This window comes from Mesocricetus auratus, unplaced genomic scaffold (genome assembly GCF_017639785.1).
Source record: "Mesocricetus auratus isolate SY011 unplaced genomic scaffold, BCM_Maur_2.0 Super-Scaffold_100022, whole genome shotgun sequence".
NCBI classification, from domain to species: Eukaryota; Metazoa; Chordata; class Mammalia; order Rodentia; family Cricetidae; genus Mesocricetus; species Mesocricetus auratus.
The window spans coordinates 37,249,925-37,268,882 of NW_024429203.1; the positions used below are offsets into that span (position 1 = coordinate 37,249,925).

The 18,958-nt window shown below is 36.6% G+C and overlaps 1 protein-coding gene across 8 annotated transcripts in view; it reads right to left on the minus strand.

Annotated features, from left to right (window-relative positions):
- The window catches only part of Neo1 (neogenin 1), a 165,292-nt gene that overhangs the window by 28,718 nt on the left and 117,616 nt on the right, over positions 1–18,958 (minus strand). For 6 of the 8 annotated variants that reach the window (XM_013112950.3, XM_013112951.3, XM_013112949.3 and 3 more), the window contains exons 13-19: positions 12,836–12,983; positions 10,334–10,444; positions 9,119–9,313; positions 5,487–5,582; positions 2,705–2,928; positions 2,468–2,606; positions 779–886 (exon numbers count right to left, since the gene is read on the minus strand). In XM_013112950.3, the coding sequence (XP_012968404.1) occupies positions 779–886; positions 2,468–2,606; positions 2,705–2,928; positions 5,487–5,582; positions 9,119–9,313; positions 10,334–10,444; positions 12,836–12,983 (1,021 nt within the window). The remainder of the gene's footprint in view (positions 1–778; positions 887–2,467; positions 2,607–2,704; positions 2,929–5,486; positions 5,583–9,118; positions 9,314–10,333; positions 10,445–12,835; positions 12,984–18,958) is intronic. The other 2 variants (XM_005069629.4, XM_013112947.3) reach the window with 1 other exon arrangement.

Genomic DNA, 18,958 nt, shown 5'->3' on the forward strand with positions numbered 1-18,958 from the left:
CTTTAATCCCAGCACCCATGAGAAGAGCTACAGAGTGAATCCAGCCAGAGCTTTATAGAGAAATTCTATCTCAAAAACAAAAACAAAAAAAGAAAAAGAAAAAAATCAAAGCAGACAGACAAAAAGTCAAAGTCACAAGAATAGAATGCTAAGAAACACTTTCTTTTTCTCAGTCTTTAGGCCACCTTAATCATATTTCAGAGGATAAACTGGTTCTTCAGGGCACTCCTAATGGGGCAGAGATTCCAAACAGCAGCCAGTAATCTCTCTACTGTGAGAAATTTCTGTCCAAAGTCCCAGGGGGGGAAAAAAACCCAATTCCTTCAAGCTTTTAACTCTAGTAGTAAGAGTACAGAAACCTGAAGTAGCAGGCCTTGGGGTACTGATGGTTTAAAAGCCTAATGGATCTTGTGGGGGGCTCTAAAGTAGAAGAGCAGTTTGTGCATATTGTGTAATTCCCAGTAGAACTAAACACACAAGGTCAAAGCAAGTCACCCGGGGAGTGAACAGTTTTATGGAAAATAAACATACCCACCTAGCTGCAACAGAACCAAGGCTATCTAGCATATGCCATCCGTACCAGATACTGTTAAACAAAATCACTGGCTGGTCATTCAATTCCATGTTACTTTTTTGGCAGACTCTACTTCCTTGTTCTAATTTCAAGGACCAACATGGCTCATAGCACTCCCTACAATGACCAAGCCAGCCTCACACTCCCACTTCTACTGGCAACACAGTAATTGCCTGGAGTAGTGCACAGTCTAAGGTATCTCACCTGTAATCTTGCCATTAGCTTCAGAGGGAGGCTGCCAGTTCACTATTATGGTTCTAGGTTTTCCTTCTTTACTCACAACTGTCACATCCTTAGGTGGAGAAGTAGGAACTACAAAACAACAAATACTGTCCATTTCAATATTACTCAACTTCTTTCATTGATAAGGCACAGTAAATGTACAGGACAAAGACAAATCCCCCTGGATTTGGTAACCATATCTAATAAAAAGAGGACTACACAAAGTATCAAAGGAAAACAAAGCAAAACAAACACCAGAGGGCAGAGAATGGGCCTGTGGGCTGGAGTAGGGATATATACTCAAGGGAATCAAAGGCCACTATTTCCAAGCACACACTTCCATCTGGCATTGTACAATCAGCATCTCCTAAAGGCTATGGCAACTAGAGAGGCATGTGTGGTCAGGGAACCAAAGTGAGTGCAGTTACATAACTGGTTCCAGATTGCTTCCTCTCACTTGATTTGACTTATATGGTAGGACATTTTAAAGTGTGAAATAGTTTTCTCTCTTGCTTAGAGTTGGTTCTTCAAGCCAAATATGACTCTTAAAAGCTCAGTTCCCTCTAAGAAGAATTTACAACTTGGTATTTTTCATTTAAGCTTACACTGAAAGCAAAGCTCCAAGTGCTGACATTACTGCTCTAAACATAAGCTGTTCATTATCAGAAAAGCCAACAAAAGATGGCTTTTCTACATTATGCCTGAGAACTTTAAATGTAACATAAGAGTAGGAAAATGCTCAAATCAGGTATTCCTTCAAATTGTCACTTCCTAAAACACTGGAGTTCCAATATGGAAAAGCCTAGTGAAACAAATAAGGGAAAATAAGAATTTTACTTATAAGTCAATAAGCTGGAAGTAAAGCAAAAAGATGTTCTTAGCACAGAGGAGCTGAGTGTGGTGGGGCACACCTTTAACTCCAGCACTCAGGAGGCAGACGCAGGTGGATCTCTGTGAGTTCGAGGCCAGCCTGGTCTACAGAGCGAGTTCCAGGACAGAGAAACCCTCTCTCTCTCTCTCAAAAAAAAAAAAAAAAAAAACCAAACAAACACCACCACCAACAAAAAAGAATCTTATAGAGCTACTTTCCAAGACAGCACTGGGCTACCGGCAAAGCGTTCAGACCAGGCAAGCATGGCTGAGCAACTGCTTGGTCAAGGACAGGTCACTTCATTTCTTTCAATTTCAATTTACCAGTAAAGCAGGATTAATGACAATAATCTCTTGTATCTACCCACAAGCTTTCCCATCTGTTCTTCATTTTACCTTAAAATAATCTTCTAAAGTAGAAAAGACAGTGATTATCACTCCCACCCAAAATTTAAGAAACTGAGATTCAGAGGGATTAGATGATGAGATGCTCGAGAGCACAGTCAGTAGATGGTTGACCTGAGAATGAATTCAAGTCTTTTAATTTCTAAAACCTAGTCTTTCTTGCATTATATTATTCTGATGTTTACCAATGTTCTAGCAAAACATCCAAACATCCATAATAGTTGAAATGGCAAATACAATTCAAATGCAGCTGTCCACTGGGTTCTGTAGAGATGTCAATATGTGCACTACCCTTGCATAGTAAAAGAATGTGCCACAACATCATGGGCTTCCACAGGCTTTCATAACTTACAAAGAGAAGAAATGCCATGTGATATGGATTTGTATTATACATACCTAATTCAAAGGTAGCCCCATGAGCTGTCATACTCCATGTGCTTGACCTTCTACCTTTGGTCACCATCACAGAGAATTCATATAGTGTATTTGGTTTTAAACCAGTAACCAAATAGCTTAAAGTTGTTGCATTTGCATTCTGGAAAAGTATGAATCAAGAACTTTAAAACATGAATCAAGAACTTTAAAAAAAGAAAAATACCACTAATCACATTTATTCACCCATAGCATAAGTACCTTATACTTGGTGTTTGCTGGGATATTGGTCTTCCACCGGACTGTATAGTAGCGGGAATCTGTAATCTTCTGTTGTTTGGGCAGGGAGTTGTCCGCCCATGTAATCCTTATGGTGTCATGACTCAGAATGGAAGCCTGAACTCCCACTGGTGGCATCATGGGAGTGGGATCTGGCACTGGAGTGTATGGAGCATTAATAACAAATAAATCAACTTCAGAAGTGTCTGGGTAAAAAGTAATTAAGAAAGGGAAGTGGCATTTTAACATAAACAAAAATAAAAGGGAATGCAGGGGAATATAATGGAATGAAAGATGAGAAATGGAGAAAAAGAAAGAAAATCCAGAGTTAATAGAAGCCCTCATTCATTCAGAAGAATACTTCTACTGTGTTACTTTTTTTTTTAAGGAAAAGAATTGTAGGAAAATGTTAAGCAAATTAGTACTTAACTATATTCTCAACCATACTCTAAAAACACTGAAAAATGATAACTGAGTGATCGTGTTAACATACAAATGCTTGAATTTTCTTGAATCAATTGAAAACATTACCTGCTATCAAAGGATCATAAGCAAACAAAAACTGCTCTTAAAATCCAGAGTATAATTTCCATGACATGTTTGAGAGTTTAGTCAATATGACTGCATGGGACATGAGTTACTAGTACCAATCACTGAACTCTCAAAGTTGAATGCCAGTATATGGTTAAGCAAATTGAAACTTGCTGTTATCTTGACTGCAGAGGCATTAGAGATATTGCTCACAGCTGAATAAACCCAAAGACTCCTCTTCCTTAAGAGAAGGTAAACTGATACCATGTTGCACTGCCTGCTGTATTTTCTCTAGCAGTCAGAATAAGGTAGAGAACAAGTCCCCACATCAGGTAAGGTCAATGCCATAATTACCATGGATTCAAGTGGCACAGCACTGACAAATTTTAGAGGTCACAGTACTTGTTTAATGAAAGGAAGAGCATACTATAGGCTGTGTTCAACATAGCAAATGCATTTTTTATTGCAAAACAGAGACCAGAGTTAAAAAAAAAAAATCATCAAAGGCCACAGCTGAAGTGCAGTGGGACCTTTGGGTTTTCCCAATTCCTAGCCAGGTTTTCTAAATATATGCATGCTCTTTTATTTTAAAAGTTCAGGTTTTAAATGCTGTTTCCCCATTTAGTTATAGTGGCTGGTTTTCTACATAACTAAAAACTGGAAATGATATAGTCCTTGTTTATGAATAATTGCTACACTAAAGAAATAGTCTTCATGTGTGTATTCACTTCACAATGAATACTAAAACTAACAGGAGGCAGCCTACAGGGTTTTGTTCTAAGACTTGTCAGAATACATACTAATTAGTTACAATGAATCTTCAGATGCAGGAATAATTATTTTCTAAGGAACATCTTATATATGCTAACTCTTGGGTAAAATAACCAGGTTACATGACTTAGAAGCATTTCCTTGTATATTTATAATATTTCTGCACCCTTAAACCATGTGAAAGAAAGTAATTTTTTTCTATTGTATTCAATTTAAGAAGGTAAAAGTCAATTTTTGAATATTTTTTTTCTGGAACATTGAAACTATTTCTAACAGAATTTTTAAGTTGTAGGTACACAGCCCAGAATTATCAAACATGGAGTCATGACACTTGTATGAAGTAAAGCCTTTAAAAAAAGGGACAAAGATTATCTTTTAATAAGAACATGGCCAAGTCTGTAAAGTTACTTAAAGCATCCTGAAGACAGCTTATGATACAGACTCAAAGTTATGGTCAACAAATGGAGAAATGCATTTACAAAAAAATTATTTTGTACTTAGGACTCTTTATAAAAATTATGTCTGTGAGTGTTTTGCCTGCATGTATATGTGCACCATGTATGTGCCTTGTGCTCTCAGAGAACAGAAGAGGGGGTCAGACTCCTAAAACTGGAGTTGTGGATGGTTGTGAGCTGCTATGAAGGTGCTGGAAATGGGATTCAGGTCCTGTGGAAGAACAAGTGCTCTTTACCACTGAGCCATCTCAACACTTAACAGCTCTAGGACTGTTAAAAAGTTCACAACTCTATTATACTAACTTGAATATATTTTCTCATATCCAATTTTTTTCAGATCTAAATTAGGAGTTTTACAAAAGTACAGAAATTTTACATTATATTTATAATATTTTAAAGATATTAAAGTATAAAGAAAACAGTGACTACTGATCTCTTATAATAAATATAAAGGTAGTGCCTTTAATTTTATTCCTTTATATGAACTTCATGAAGGGCACACAAGAAATACTTTCCTAACCAACTCAGATATCTGACTTTAGATAAATGTTAGCTTTACCAACATATTTATATATATATACATATATATATATGCACACTTACTGTTATGCTATGATGTGTAACCTATATTACATGTGTATATACACACAAATATATCAAAAGTGAAATGCACTATACACACACACATATATAGTGCCTTTCACTTTTTTGATTCATTATAGTTATACCCTGTCTAAAGGATGAAAAACTATATATTCTAGATTCTAACACATTAAAAACATGTATATATCTACACAGCTTACATGACAGAAAATAGTTTAAACATGCAAAACAGGAACTAATAGAACTCTGCACATAGAAGCTAGCCTATTACTCATTCCAAGTCTGCAGTCCAAGTTGCCATGTATTATTCCTTCATGAACATCCATCAGGGAGACCCCTGAGTCATACTCTACATAAGCAGTTGGGAAAATGCAGATGACCAAAAGAGACAGAGAATACCCTACCTGTGTGAGGTCTGGTCACAGCACTCTCATAAAGGGGGATGCCTTCACCAACATTGTTGAATGCTTTCAGGGTAATCACATAATGAGAGCTTGGATCTGAGGAAAAAGAAAGAAATCAAAACAATTTTTAATGTTTTCTACAGTATTTAAGAAATATAAGAGTGACTATCTAATCGTGGAAAAATTCATAAAAAGTTTATAGTTTTTTAAAAATGGGATTGCTTATTTTGGGATATGAAGAGATGTGGAAATACATATAGTACAAAAAATGGCTTTTGCATCAATTTCCTGGATTTAGTCTTTAGAGTGGAGGTTCTTTCTCTTCTGGAGTCTATAAGGCTTTTGAGTACCAGAAGCCCTAAGGTGCAGCTTGAAATTAAATCCCTTCCTGCTCTGACCGCAACAGCTAAGGTAAAGAGGCAGGAAATAAACTGAGAGTGGCAAATGTCATCAACATTCCAGGGAACCTCCTAATCCAGAGCAGCTAACTCCTTGATTAGACAAGACATAACTCAGGATTTGATGGTCTATAGGTAATTCTGCAAGGAGATTAAGAGAACAAGCTCTCTAAGGCAGTGTTTCTCAATCTGTGGGTCTCAACCTCCATAGGGTCATGTATCAAATATCCTGCATCTCAGAAATTTACAATTCATAAGAGTAGTAAAATTAAAGTTAAGAAATATCCACAAATTAATTTTATGGTTGGGGTCACCACAACATGAGGAACTGTATTAAAGGGTTGCAGTGTTAGGAAGGCTGAGAACCATGGTTCTAAGGGAATCCTTCAAATTGTTCTTTTTAAATTCAAAAAGGGGGCATTAAGCAACAGACTGAACAACATTCACCTTTACCAAGAGACGTAGGAGATCCTAATATCATGTATTTGATCCAGACAAAGTTTAGTATGGGTAACTCCAAAGTTCAGTTTTGTAAGTAAAAATATAGGTTTTTAGTCCATAAAATTCTGTGGCAGTCGAAGTTTTCTAAGGTGGAAAACCTTATGTGGTTTATGTTACTTCAAAAGCTCAAAATAGCTGTGCATTGGTGGCATACGTCCTTAATCTCAGCACTCAGGAGGCAGAGGCAGGAGAATTTCTGTAAGTTTGAGGTCAGCCTGGCCTACAGATCAAGTTCTAGGACAGGCTCCAAAGCTACATAGAGAAACCATGTCTTAAAAAACAAAAACAAGCTCAAAATAGATTTTTAGTTGGTGTTCCATCTTGCTGCTCTGTTTCAAACACTATTCTGGTTCAATCTTTCAAGCCCAGCTAAATTTCTATGTGCCTTGTTCAGTTTTTCCCTCTCTGAACACACTTCACTTCAACTCATTTCACTGTTTCTTGTGTTTTACTTTGGTTCCTCTATTAGACTGAAAGGTCCAGGAAGTCAAGGACTAAGTCCTGACTGATTGCAAAGGACTTTTATTTCAGAAGTTTTATAATGGAAACAGCAGGAGGCTGGTCATCACAGGGATACTTTTATCCACTGAAATGCTTTGGTTTTGGTATCCAACAATTTCATGTAAGACTACTATCATGTGGAGAAGCCTCCTGGGTTTAGTTGAACTGTCTATTTTTAGAAAGAAGCCTACATTTATAAACTACTGCTTATTTTCTTCCATAAAAGATTTGGTAACTCATTTGTCAGACACTTAAAGCTATTCTTAGGAAAGGTGTTTAAAACAGCAAAGATTTGAATGAAAAAAATTCATTAGCTGGGATTATTAATTAAGAGACAAGTCTTTGAGAAAAATATTAACAATGACAATCCAATTTGGAAAAGCAGTTATACCCACCCAACTCAATTCATTATTATGTTATTGTTATATTAACTTTAAAAATTACATTTATTTATGTGTATATGTGTCATCTTGTTTGTCCATAACTCATTATTATAAGAATTCATATTTCTGATTTTTGCTTTTAAAATTAAGTGAGATATAATTAGCTAAAATAAGTACATTTAAATGGATAGTAAGTTTTGATAAATTTATATACCCATGTAATCAATACTGAAATAGAGAAAATAAGACATTTCCAAGTAGTTATGCTCTTGCTATCAGTTCTTAGTACTTGGTATTCTATGCAACCACTGGTCATAATTTGTCACTTGTAGATAAGTTTTGCCTATTTTGTAATTTCATAAAAATATAACAAACCATGCATTATCTTGTGTTTGGCTTTTTACTCATCACGTTTATTAGACTCATTTCTGCTGCTATATGTACTGATAGCCAATTCCTTTTAATTACTGAGGAGTTTCCATGAAAGGATATAATACAATTTACTATTAACTTGTTGATGGAAATTTGTAACACTTCCCCCTTCCACCTTTACTATAAGTAAAGCATATTTTTTTAAACTTTTAATTGGGTATGTGTTTTCATTTATCTTAGTTAATTTTATACAAATGGGATTGTTAAATTGTATGACTAACTTTATAAGAAGCCTTTCTTTTACAAAGTAGTTGTATTATCAATATTTTTAACAGCAACTGTGGAAATTCTAGAGGATGTGCAGTGGTATTTCTTTGAGATTTTACATTTGCAATTCTGACAACAGTGCTGAGCATCTTTTAACATGTATATTTCCCACCCATGTATCTTCTTTATTGACTACCCACACATCTTTCCTGTCCACTCATGTCTTCTTTTGTATAGTCTATCCAAATCTTCTGCTCATTTTGACTGGGTTTTCTTTTTAATCAGTTATAAGAATTTTTATATATTCTAGTCTCAAACTCTGTCAGATATTTGAGTAGCTGATATTTTCTTCACATTTGTGGCTTACCTTTCCAATTTTATTGGTTTTTTTTCAATTTGTATAAAAGAGTCTACTGGAATCTTAAGATTCACCAGTAACAACCTAGTGTATATGTATGCATATACACATACATACATACATACGCTAAAACTAGTAGATGAGTCTGATGTGAAACAAGATACTTGCAAGAAATAAAGGTATCTCCTTAATGAAACACATATTAATTACAAAGGAAAGTGATATTAAGCATCAGATAACATTCTCTGTGTGTAATACATGGCAGCGCTGACAAAAACCCAACATTATAGCATTCCCTCCCAAAGTGTGTGAACTTAGAGGTAATGTGAAAATGCTAGGCAAGCCTAATCTTAGGGACATAAATGGTCTATTTATGTATGTTTAAATGTCATTCACCAAGATCAGAGAAACACACAACACAGAACTGGTTCTAAATCAAAAGCTAACAAGATGATGACTAAACATGAACCCTGAACAAGAAAACTGCATTTTCTTTTTGTCATCAAGGACAGTGGCGAGAAAGATGTCAAATATGAAAATTCTGTCTCAACTTCAGTGTGTTTATTTCAACAAATAGGCTACTTAGAACAATTTTAATACAATTTCATGTTAAAGCTATAATTAGTGAGAGTATGCAACTGATTTTATGCTTCAGGGGAAATGTGCATAAAGGAAAACAGAAAAGGACAAAGGAAATGTGGAAAAATGTTAATCCTGCATAACCCAGGTGAAGAATCTAAGAATATGGAAAAATTCTTTCTACAAGTTTTCTGTAAAAATAAAATTATAATGTGATGAAAGAAAGAAATCACATGCATGATTATGATTATCTCTTTTACTTAGCAAACATACCCAGGTTTTCAATGGTGTAATAACGCTGTTTATAATCCACTTTGATGGTCTGTGCGTGAGGGCTGCCAATGCCATAACCAATGGCATAACCTCGAACTACAATGTTCTGGTTCTCTGGAGGAGTCCAGCTTACTACGATGCTAGTGACAAGTGGACGGACATGAAGAGAGCTAGGCACTTCAGGAACACGAGTTTCTGAGAAGGAAAGTAGAAATGAAAATGAGATGTAGTTTCCTGTAGAATGTTTCATTATCCTTTGGTAAAAATATTGGGTTTTAATAAATTTCTTCCTGTGGTGATATATTGTTTATTATCTAATAAAGTCACTGAAGATTAGAATGCAAAGCTAGCCACATCCATAGAAGCTGAGCAGTGGTGTCACACACCTTTAATTCCAGCACTAGAGAGGTATATAAGATAGAAGCAGAGCATTCAATCTCCAGCCACTAGCAATTAGTCTCCAGCCACACTGATAACAGGATTGCCCCAGCTTTGGTAGAGGTAAGAGCTCTCTGGTGGCTTGGCTGCTTTGCTTCTCTGATCTTTAGCTTAGACCCCCATAATTTGGGTTTTTGTGCTACATCTTTCCCCTTTAGATCAAGAATTCAAAGAGAACCTGTAGCTACAGTAAAATATAGCCCATTCTATTCCCTAAACTCTATAGGTGTAATGAGAAAGGTATGTCATCAACAAATTAGAAACCTGCTGTCAACGTGTCAATCAAATATCATATTACAACAATGGCACAATTATTTATTTCCCTAGAAAGTCAGTGATCCAGAAAAAAATGTCACTGAAGTCCAACTGACTCAGGAACTAACTACACACAACCATCTGAACTTACATATTGAACTAAGAAAGTTGAGAAAAAGTACAAGGTCTTCAGGACTCAGGAAAAAGGGAGCTGCAAATGAAATATGACACAATGGATGTGGCTCAGCCTTAAATTTAAGATTATCTATTTACTTATTGCCTCAGCAAAAAAAAAATCAAAATATCTGTACATTTTACTGTTCTGAGTCTGTTCACTCTGATACTCTTTTACAATGTCTGCAGAACAACAACCACTTTGGGAGTTCTGTTGTTTCATAGGAACAACAGAACAACACCAACGTCCACAGACAAAGCCAAAGTCAGTGGCTTTCTAATCGGACTCACAGGTGATAGCTAATATCTATCTATCAAGTGCCATTATTCCTTACTGTTTAATCTTACCATCTAGGTCACTTTCAAAAGTCTCAGCAGACAGCCAGTCAGTTGCTGGGCCTGTACCATTGACTGTAAGAGCAGCCACTCGAAAGTTATATTCTGTCCCCCGATCAAGACCTGAGAATCAAACAACAAAAGAGATAAGCTGAAACAAGAGCTCTGGGAGACAAAAAACTAGTAGTCTCCTATAGAATGAAACATCTTACCTACTCAGTTCACAGCTTAATAAAGTGTAAGTTCATAAAGAACAAGCAAAATAAGTAACAAGCAATATACAAAACAGGGGAGCTCTCAGTGCCCACACCACCTAGGAGACAACAGCAATGACTAACCCTCCCAGGAAGTTAGAGGTGGGTTTTTTGTTTTGTTTTGTTTTTGTTTAAGAGCATAAAGGCAACTCTGGGATTACTTAATACAATACACTCAACTTTGTTAAAAAGGAAGCCATGACCAAAGATAATGAAAGGGTTGTTACAAAGGAACAAAATCAGCTGGCTTCAGAAGACACAAAAACCCAGAAAAGAATGTAAAGATGTAACTCCTACCTCTGTTCTTTGAGACCTGTTATAACCACAGCAGAAATAATTTAAACATCAAATATGGCCTAGAAATCTATTTTTCAATAGCCAGTTGCCGAAATGTATTTATAGTAAGTAAAGAAAACCCAAACTTTCATATTATGCAATTCTTTATTTACTACCAGCTTTAATAAAGTGAAAAATTTACCAATGCAAAGGCAACAAAGATTCACATATAAAAATCTACCTACAAAGCAGGATGATAGCTAATGTGATGAGTTATGCATCCATTCACACATCTATCTTTAAAGTACTTAAATACAAGATACTGATCATTAGGGTTATTAATATTATCCTACCTCTCTATATGCAAATAATTGTGATCTTTGGACAGCTGCACAGTACAGAAACCCCAATAAAGACAGATATTAAGAATGTAAGTAGCTAGGCTGGGATGCAAGGTATGCTGTAGCTAAGGTAACCAACACTGGCATATGGTGAGAAGAGACAGAAGGCTCTGCTCTGTATGTGCCATCCTATATCTGTCTGACTATAAACAAGCAAGGACAGAAAGAGGAACAAATGGTGGGTTTAAGTCAATTTACCTCCCAATTAAAAATTTTATTTTTATTTATTATCTTATATGTATGGGTGTTTTACCTATATGTTTGTCTATGCATCACACCTGTGCCTGTTAACATCAGAAGGGGGTATCTGATTCCCTGAGACTGGAGATAGACTGTTGTGGACCACCATGTGGGTACTGAGAATCTAACCCAGGTCCTCTAGAAGAAAAGTCAGTGCCCTTAATCACTGAGCCATCTCTCCAGGTTCCTTTACCCATTATCATATTGTCAGAAAGTGCTAAAGAGGACTGCACATTTTCTTTTAAAACCTTAGAATAAAAACAAACATGGCTCAATAAAGATCTGAAAGTAACCAATTATTCAGTTATCATTCCTTGCCCTCTGGAAGGGTAATATATGAAAGGGCTTTTCCTCTCCCCTCTAAATAACTGAGAGTTTAAAAAGCAAAACTAAGGCACACAGTAAACATAAAGATACAGTAAGGTGTGCCAAGTCCTGCAACAACCAGCTATAGATTAATTGTATAATTCAATGTCTGATACAAACTCTTAGTAATTTATATTGCATATTCCATTAGCAAGCTTCAGGTTAATGCTTCAAGATTTCAAGAATCAGTTCTTGTTTTCATGCTTGGGGACATGCTTATATAGAATAGCTATCCTTTAGTCTATAGAGGTTTTGGATAACACTTAGTTCAGCTGCTGCTGAGCACAACCAACCTAGGCATGCTGACTAATGAAGGCAAAAGCCACTGCTTTGTCATGATTAGTCAGCAATGCCTAGATTCTACAGTTACACTGGCCTTATGATTCAGCTTCTCAAGATTCTCCTCTAAAGGAGTCCTGTCCTTGTTTAGCCAACTCTTATTTCTCATAGCTGTATAAGAACAAGAATTTCTACTCATCTATAGAATGATCCTTTATTAGATAGGCATTTAGGTTGATTTTTCTAAGATATGCTTCTTGTTCTGTTATATATAAAAGGAAAATTATACAAAAGTATTTCTGATAGAATTTTCTAAAACTTTACACTGTCCATAGCAATAAATGTAATTATAGTACTGCAGCTATCCAAATACTCTGCAGGTCACATGAGTTTGGCACATTATAACAAGTTTTGTCACCAACTAGGCTGAGTAAAGTCTGTCTTACATTTTTAGATTACAAAGTTAATTGTTATATACTCAGAAAATGAGACAGTAAAAAGAAAATAATCAAACACAATTCAACCCCTCAGAGATTTTCCATTAACTTGTATCAAGTTAAAAACATTATTATTATAAATTTGAGAACCATTTTTAGTTTGTTTACATAAAACAACTGCTTAGAGAAGTTTTAAACTAGCATAATTTAAAGTCAAGAAAGAACACTTTTTAGCCATTGACTATAATCAAAGCAGTTTACCTTCAATCAGCTGAGACAGCTGTGTCCCAGTTACCAAGGTCTCAGTGACATCACTTTTTCGGGAGGCCTTTCGATAGCGAATCTTGTAGCCAGTTATCTGCCCATTTTGTGTGGCTGAAGAAGGTGGCTGCCAGTGAATAACTATACTCTAAGAAAAAGCAGTACAAGGAAAAGACTGAACACATCAAAGGGCTGGCCTTAACTGTTTACACTATTAAACCTAATTGCACTGTAGAAAGAGGAGCTCATAGTACTTGAAGCTTCACCATGTTACTTATTTAATGGCCAGTCAAAAAGAATTCTAACTTACTGGGTTTGGTGATACACATCTTTAATTTCAGCACTTGGGAGACAGAGACAGGGGGATATCTGTGAATTAGAGGCCAGTCTGGTCTATAGTGAGTTTAGGGGCATCAAGAGTTACACCATGAGGTCGTCTCAAAACAAAACAAAATACAAACACGAAAAAAAACCCCAAAATTTTAATTAAAAAAATCTCCAATGATTAACTGAGGGGATATAAAAGCAGGTATGTGACATGATGTTGTCATCTACAAAAATGCATGCTTGAGAGCCATATTAAGAGAAACTACCAAAAAAAAAAAAAACCCCTCATGTTTTGAGTCTATGATTTTGTGTTGGGATGCATAATATCTATCCAAGGGTGCACGCAATCAATGGTCACAGCTTGGACATGTTTCCTTGAGTCTAGATTTATCTCCTAAGAATTTTGTCTGAATGAAAACATCAGAAGTCCCAGAAGAGGTTTTAGAGGGAAATGTAAGGTTAGATGCATACAGATTAGGAAATAAACTACTGTTAGGTGTAAGAATTATTTCCCTTCTTGAATGCAAATTAGCTCTAAGTAAAAAACTACTATGGACAGGAATGATGTAGTATCAGTAATCCCAATCTAGAGAGGCCAAAACTGCAGGACTACAAATTTGAGACTGCCCTGAGCTATACACTAAGTTCCAGGCCAGCCTGAATTATATACATATAAGTAAGACCTGTCAAAAAAAAAAAAAACAACAACAAACTGAAATTGAACAGAAGTAAATGTTTCCTGAGAAAGCATCCCATAGTACTTTCGGAAAAGACTTCTTTACTATGTAACTCAGAAGGCTATCTGAGAAGTGTACATGGTGGACATGAACCTGAACTAGGTAGGATGCTGTGAACAGACACCTGTCTACACCCGTCTTTGATTTATACTGGCATCTTGTCATCATAAGCAACTTATTTTCTTTGTATAATCTTGTACAGGTAAGATCTAAAATATCATATTTACATAAAAACAGAGAAAGGAAAGAAACAGAATAAACAAGTGGAGCTCTTAGTCCAGCTTTATACCTATGCTGTCTTATTTTCCTGCTTGATTTTTAAGTGTTTTTTCAGTTACATTCTAATTTATCAAGTTAGTATTTTTAAAAGTAAATGAATTGAGCTAGTCCAGCTTTAGGTGAGATTGGGTCTCAGGCAGGGACCGCCCGCCCTTCCCCCATCCCCCTTGATCTTCGGGGCCGCCCGGCATCCAGAAGACCCGCCCACACAGGAAAGACATCAGCCCCTCCAAGACCCCAACCCCAGCGAGTCCAGCTTCAGGAAAGACATCAGCCCTTCCAAGACCCCAACCCCAGTGAGTCCAGCTTCAGGAAAGACATCAGCCCTTCCAAGACCCCAACCCCAGCGAGTACAGCTTCAGGAGACCTGCCCACACAGCAAAGAAGTCAACAATTCCAAGACCCCAACCCCAGTGAGACCAGCTTCAGGAAAGACATCAGCCCTACCAGGACCCAAACTCTGTGTCAGCATCCCCAGCTTCAGCTGCAGGAAGGAAGGAGACCAGTGGAGACGGAAAGACCCCACCAGCACCCACTGAAAGAAGAGATGGGAAGAAGACAGAATAAGAGATCACTCAGCAATAGAAACAGCAACATGACCCCACCAGAATCCAGGGATCCAACACCAGCAAGACCCAAAAAGCACTACATAGACGAAGAAGAGGAGACAGACCTTAAAAATTATTTCATGAAGATGATGGAGACCCTCAAAGAAGAAACGAGGAAATCCCTTAAAGAAATAGAAGAAAAAACAAACAAAAAAATCCATGAAATGGGGGAAAAATTCAAGAAATAAACAAATCTCTCAAAGAATCTAAAGAGCACCAAGAAAGAACAACCAAAAAAAAAAATTAAGGAAACAACTCAAACAGTTGAAGGATTGAAAGCTGAAATAGAAACGATAAAGAAAACACAAAATGAAGGGATGCTGGAAATAGAAAAGCTGGGTAAACGACCAGGAACTACAGATGCAAGTATCACCAACAGAATACAAGAGATAGAAGAGAGAATCTCAGGTGTTGAAGACTCATTAGAGGATATAGAGTCGTCAACCAAAGAAAATCTCAAAACCAACAAATCCTTAACACAAAATATCCAGGAAATATGGGACACCGTGAAGAAGCCAAACCTGAGAATAATAGGTATAGAAGAAGGTGAAGAAATTCAACTTAAAGGTACAGAAAACATATTCAACAAAATCATAGAAGAAAATTTCCCTAACCTAAAGAAAGATATGCCTATGAAAGTACAAGAATCTTACAGAACACCAAATAGGCTCGACCAGAAAAAGAAGTCATCTCGCCATATAATAATCAAAACATCAAACCTACAGAGTAAAGAGAAAATATTAAGAGCAGCTAAAGAAAAAGGCCAAGTAACATACAAAGGCAGACCTATCCGAATTACACCTGACTTCTCAATGGAAACGATGAAAGCCAGAAGATCCTGGAAAGATGTCCTACAAACGCTAAGGGAACAAGGATGCCAGCCCAGACTACTATATCCAGCAAAGCTCTCAATTACCATAGATGGAGAAAACAAAATATTCCAGGACAAAGCCAGATTTAAACAATACGTATCCATGAATCCAGCTCTACAGAAAATGCTAGAAGGAAAACCTAGAGCCAAGGAAGATAACTACATTCACAAAGACACAGGCAATATATAATGACACTTTACAAAACACCAAAAGAAAAAGGGAGAAGAAACTACACAAAATAACTTCACTAACAATAAATCAAGCACAAGCAAGGATCACCAGTCAATGGTCATTAATATCCCTCAATGTCAATGGCCTTAACTTGCCTATAAAAAGACACAGACTAGCAGAATGGATATGAAGACAGAACCCTTCCTTCTGCTGCATACAAGAAACACATCTCAACATCAAAGACAGACGTTATCTCAGAGTAAAGGGTTGGGAAAAGATCTTCCAATCAAACGGTCCCAAGAAACGAGCGGGTGTAGCAATCCTAATATCTAACAAATTAGACTTCAAATTAAAATCAATCAAAAGAGATGAAGAAGGACACTTCATATTCATCAAAGGAAAAATACATCAAGACGAAGTCTCAGTTTTAAACATCTACGCCCCAAATACAAAGGCACCTACATTCGTGAAAGAAACATTACTAAAGCTCAAAATGCACATAAAATCTCACACACTAATAGTAGGAGACTTCAACACTCCGCTCTCACCGCTAGACAGGACCTCCAGACAGAAACTTAACAAAGAAACAAAAGAACTAATAGAAGTTATGACCCAACTGGGTTTAACAGACATCTATAGAACATTCCACCCAAATACAAAGGGATATACCTTCTTCTTGGCACCACATGGAACCTTCTCTAAAATTGACCACATAATAGGAAACATAGCAAATCTCCACAGATACAAAAAAATTGGAATAACCCCCTGTATCTTATCAGACCACCATGCATTAACATTAGAATTCAACAGTAACACAAATCGCAGAAACCCTACAAACTCATGGAGATTGAACAATGCACAATTGCACCATCCCTGGGTAAAGGAACAAATAAAAAAAGAAATTAAAGACTTCCTCGACTTCAATGAGAATGACGACACAACATACACAAACTTATGGGACACTTTGAAACCAGTGCTGAGAGGAAAGTTTATAGCACTAAGTGCCCACATGAAAAAACTGGAGAACAGTCATACTAGAGAATTAATAGCACAGCTGAATATTCTAGAACAAAAAGAAGCAAACTCCCCCAGGAGGAGCAGACGCCAGGAAATAATCAAATTGAGGGCTGAAATCAATCAAGTAGAAACCAGACAAACACTGAGAAGAATCAATGAAACAAAGAGTTGGTTTTGAGAAAATCAACAAAATAGATAAACCTCTGTCCAAACTAACCAAAAGACAGAGGGAGAGCATGCTAATTAACAAAATCAGGGATGAAAAAGGGGACATAACAACAGACTCAGAGGAAATCCAGAGAATCATCAGGGCATACTTTGAAAATCTGTACTCCACAAAATTTGAAAATTTAAAGGAAATGGACAATTTCCTGGATAGATATCACTTGCCAAAACTAAATCAAGAACAGATAAACAATCTAAACAGACCTATAACCCCTAATGAAATAGAAGCAGTCATCAAAAGTCTCCCAAATAAAAAAAGCCCAGGCCCAGATGGCTTCAGTGCAGAATTCTACCAGAAATTCAAAGAAGAGCTAATTCCAATACTCCTCAAAGTATTCCACACAATAGAAGCAGGAGGCTCACTGCCAAACTCTTTCTACGAGGCTACAATTACCTTGATACCCAAGCCACACAAAGACACAACTAAGAAAGAGAACTATAGACCAATTTCCCTCATGAACATTGATGCAAAAATACTCAATAGAATACTCGCAAACCGGATTCAAGAACACATCAGAAAAATCATCCACCATGATCAAGTAGGCTTCATCCCAGGAATGCAGGGATGGTTCAACATTAGAAAATCTATCAATGTAATCCACCATATTAACAATCTGCGAAAGAAAAACCACATGATCATCTCACTACATGCTGAAAAAGCCTTTGACAAAATCCAGCACCCCTTCATGATAAAGGTCCTAGAGAGATCAGGGATAACAGGAATGTACCTGAATATAATAAAAGCAATATACAGTAAACCAACAGCTAACATCAAACTAAATGGAGAGAAACTCAAAGCAATTCCTCTAAAATCAGGAACAAGACAAGGCTGTCCACTCTCTCCATATCTCTTCAATATTGTACTTGAAGTTCTAGCTACAGCAATAAGACAACAAAAGGAGATAAAGGGGATACAAATAGGAAAAGAAGAAGTCAAACTTTCACTATTTGCAGATGATATGATAGTTTACATAAGTGACCCAAAAACTCCGCAAGGTTACTCCTAGAGCTGATAAACACCTTCAGCAATGTGGCAGGATACAAGGTAAACTCAAAAAAATCAGTGGCTCTATTATATACAGATGATGAAGTGACTGAGAAAGAAATTAGAGAAACATCACCCTTTACAATAGCCAAAAACAGCATCAAATATCTGGGGATAATGTTAACCAAGGAAATTAAAGACCTGTATATCAAGAACTTTGTGTCTTTAAAGAAAGAAATCAAAGAAGATACCAGAAAATGGAAAGATCTCCCATGCTCTTGGATTGGTAGGATCAACATAATAAAAATGGCAATCTTGCCAAAAGCAGTCTACAGATTCAATGCAATCCCTATCAAAATTCCATCACAATTCTTCAAGGACCTGGAAAGAACATTAATCAACTTTATATGGAAAAACAAAAGGCCCAGGATAGCTAAAACATCCCTATACAATAAAGGAACTTCAGGAGGCATCACCATACCTGACTTCAAGCTCTATTATAGAGCTATAGTCCTGAAAACAGCTTGGTATTAGCACAAAAATAGGCAGGTAGACCAATGGAACCGAATTGAAAGCTCTAATTTTAACCCACACACCTATGAACACTTGATTTTTGACAAAGAAGCTAAAACTGTACAATGGAAAAAAGAAAGCATCTTCAACAAATGGTGCTGGCATAACTGGGTACTGGTATGCAGAAGACTGCAGATAGATCCATGTTTATCGCCTTGTACAAAACTTAAGTCCAAATGGATCAAAGATCTCAACATAAATCCAGCCACACTGAAACTTTTAGAAGAGAAAGTGGGAGATACTCTTCAACGAGTTGGTACAGGAGACCACTTCCTAAACATAACACCAGTGGCACAGGCACTGAGATCGACAATTAACAAATGGGACCT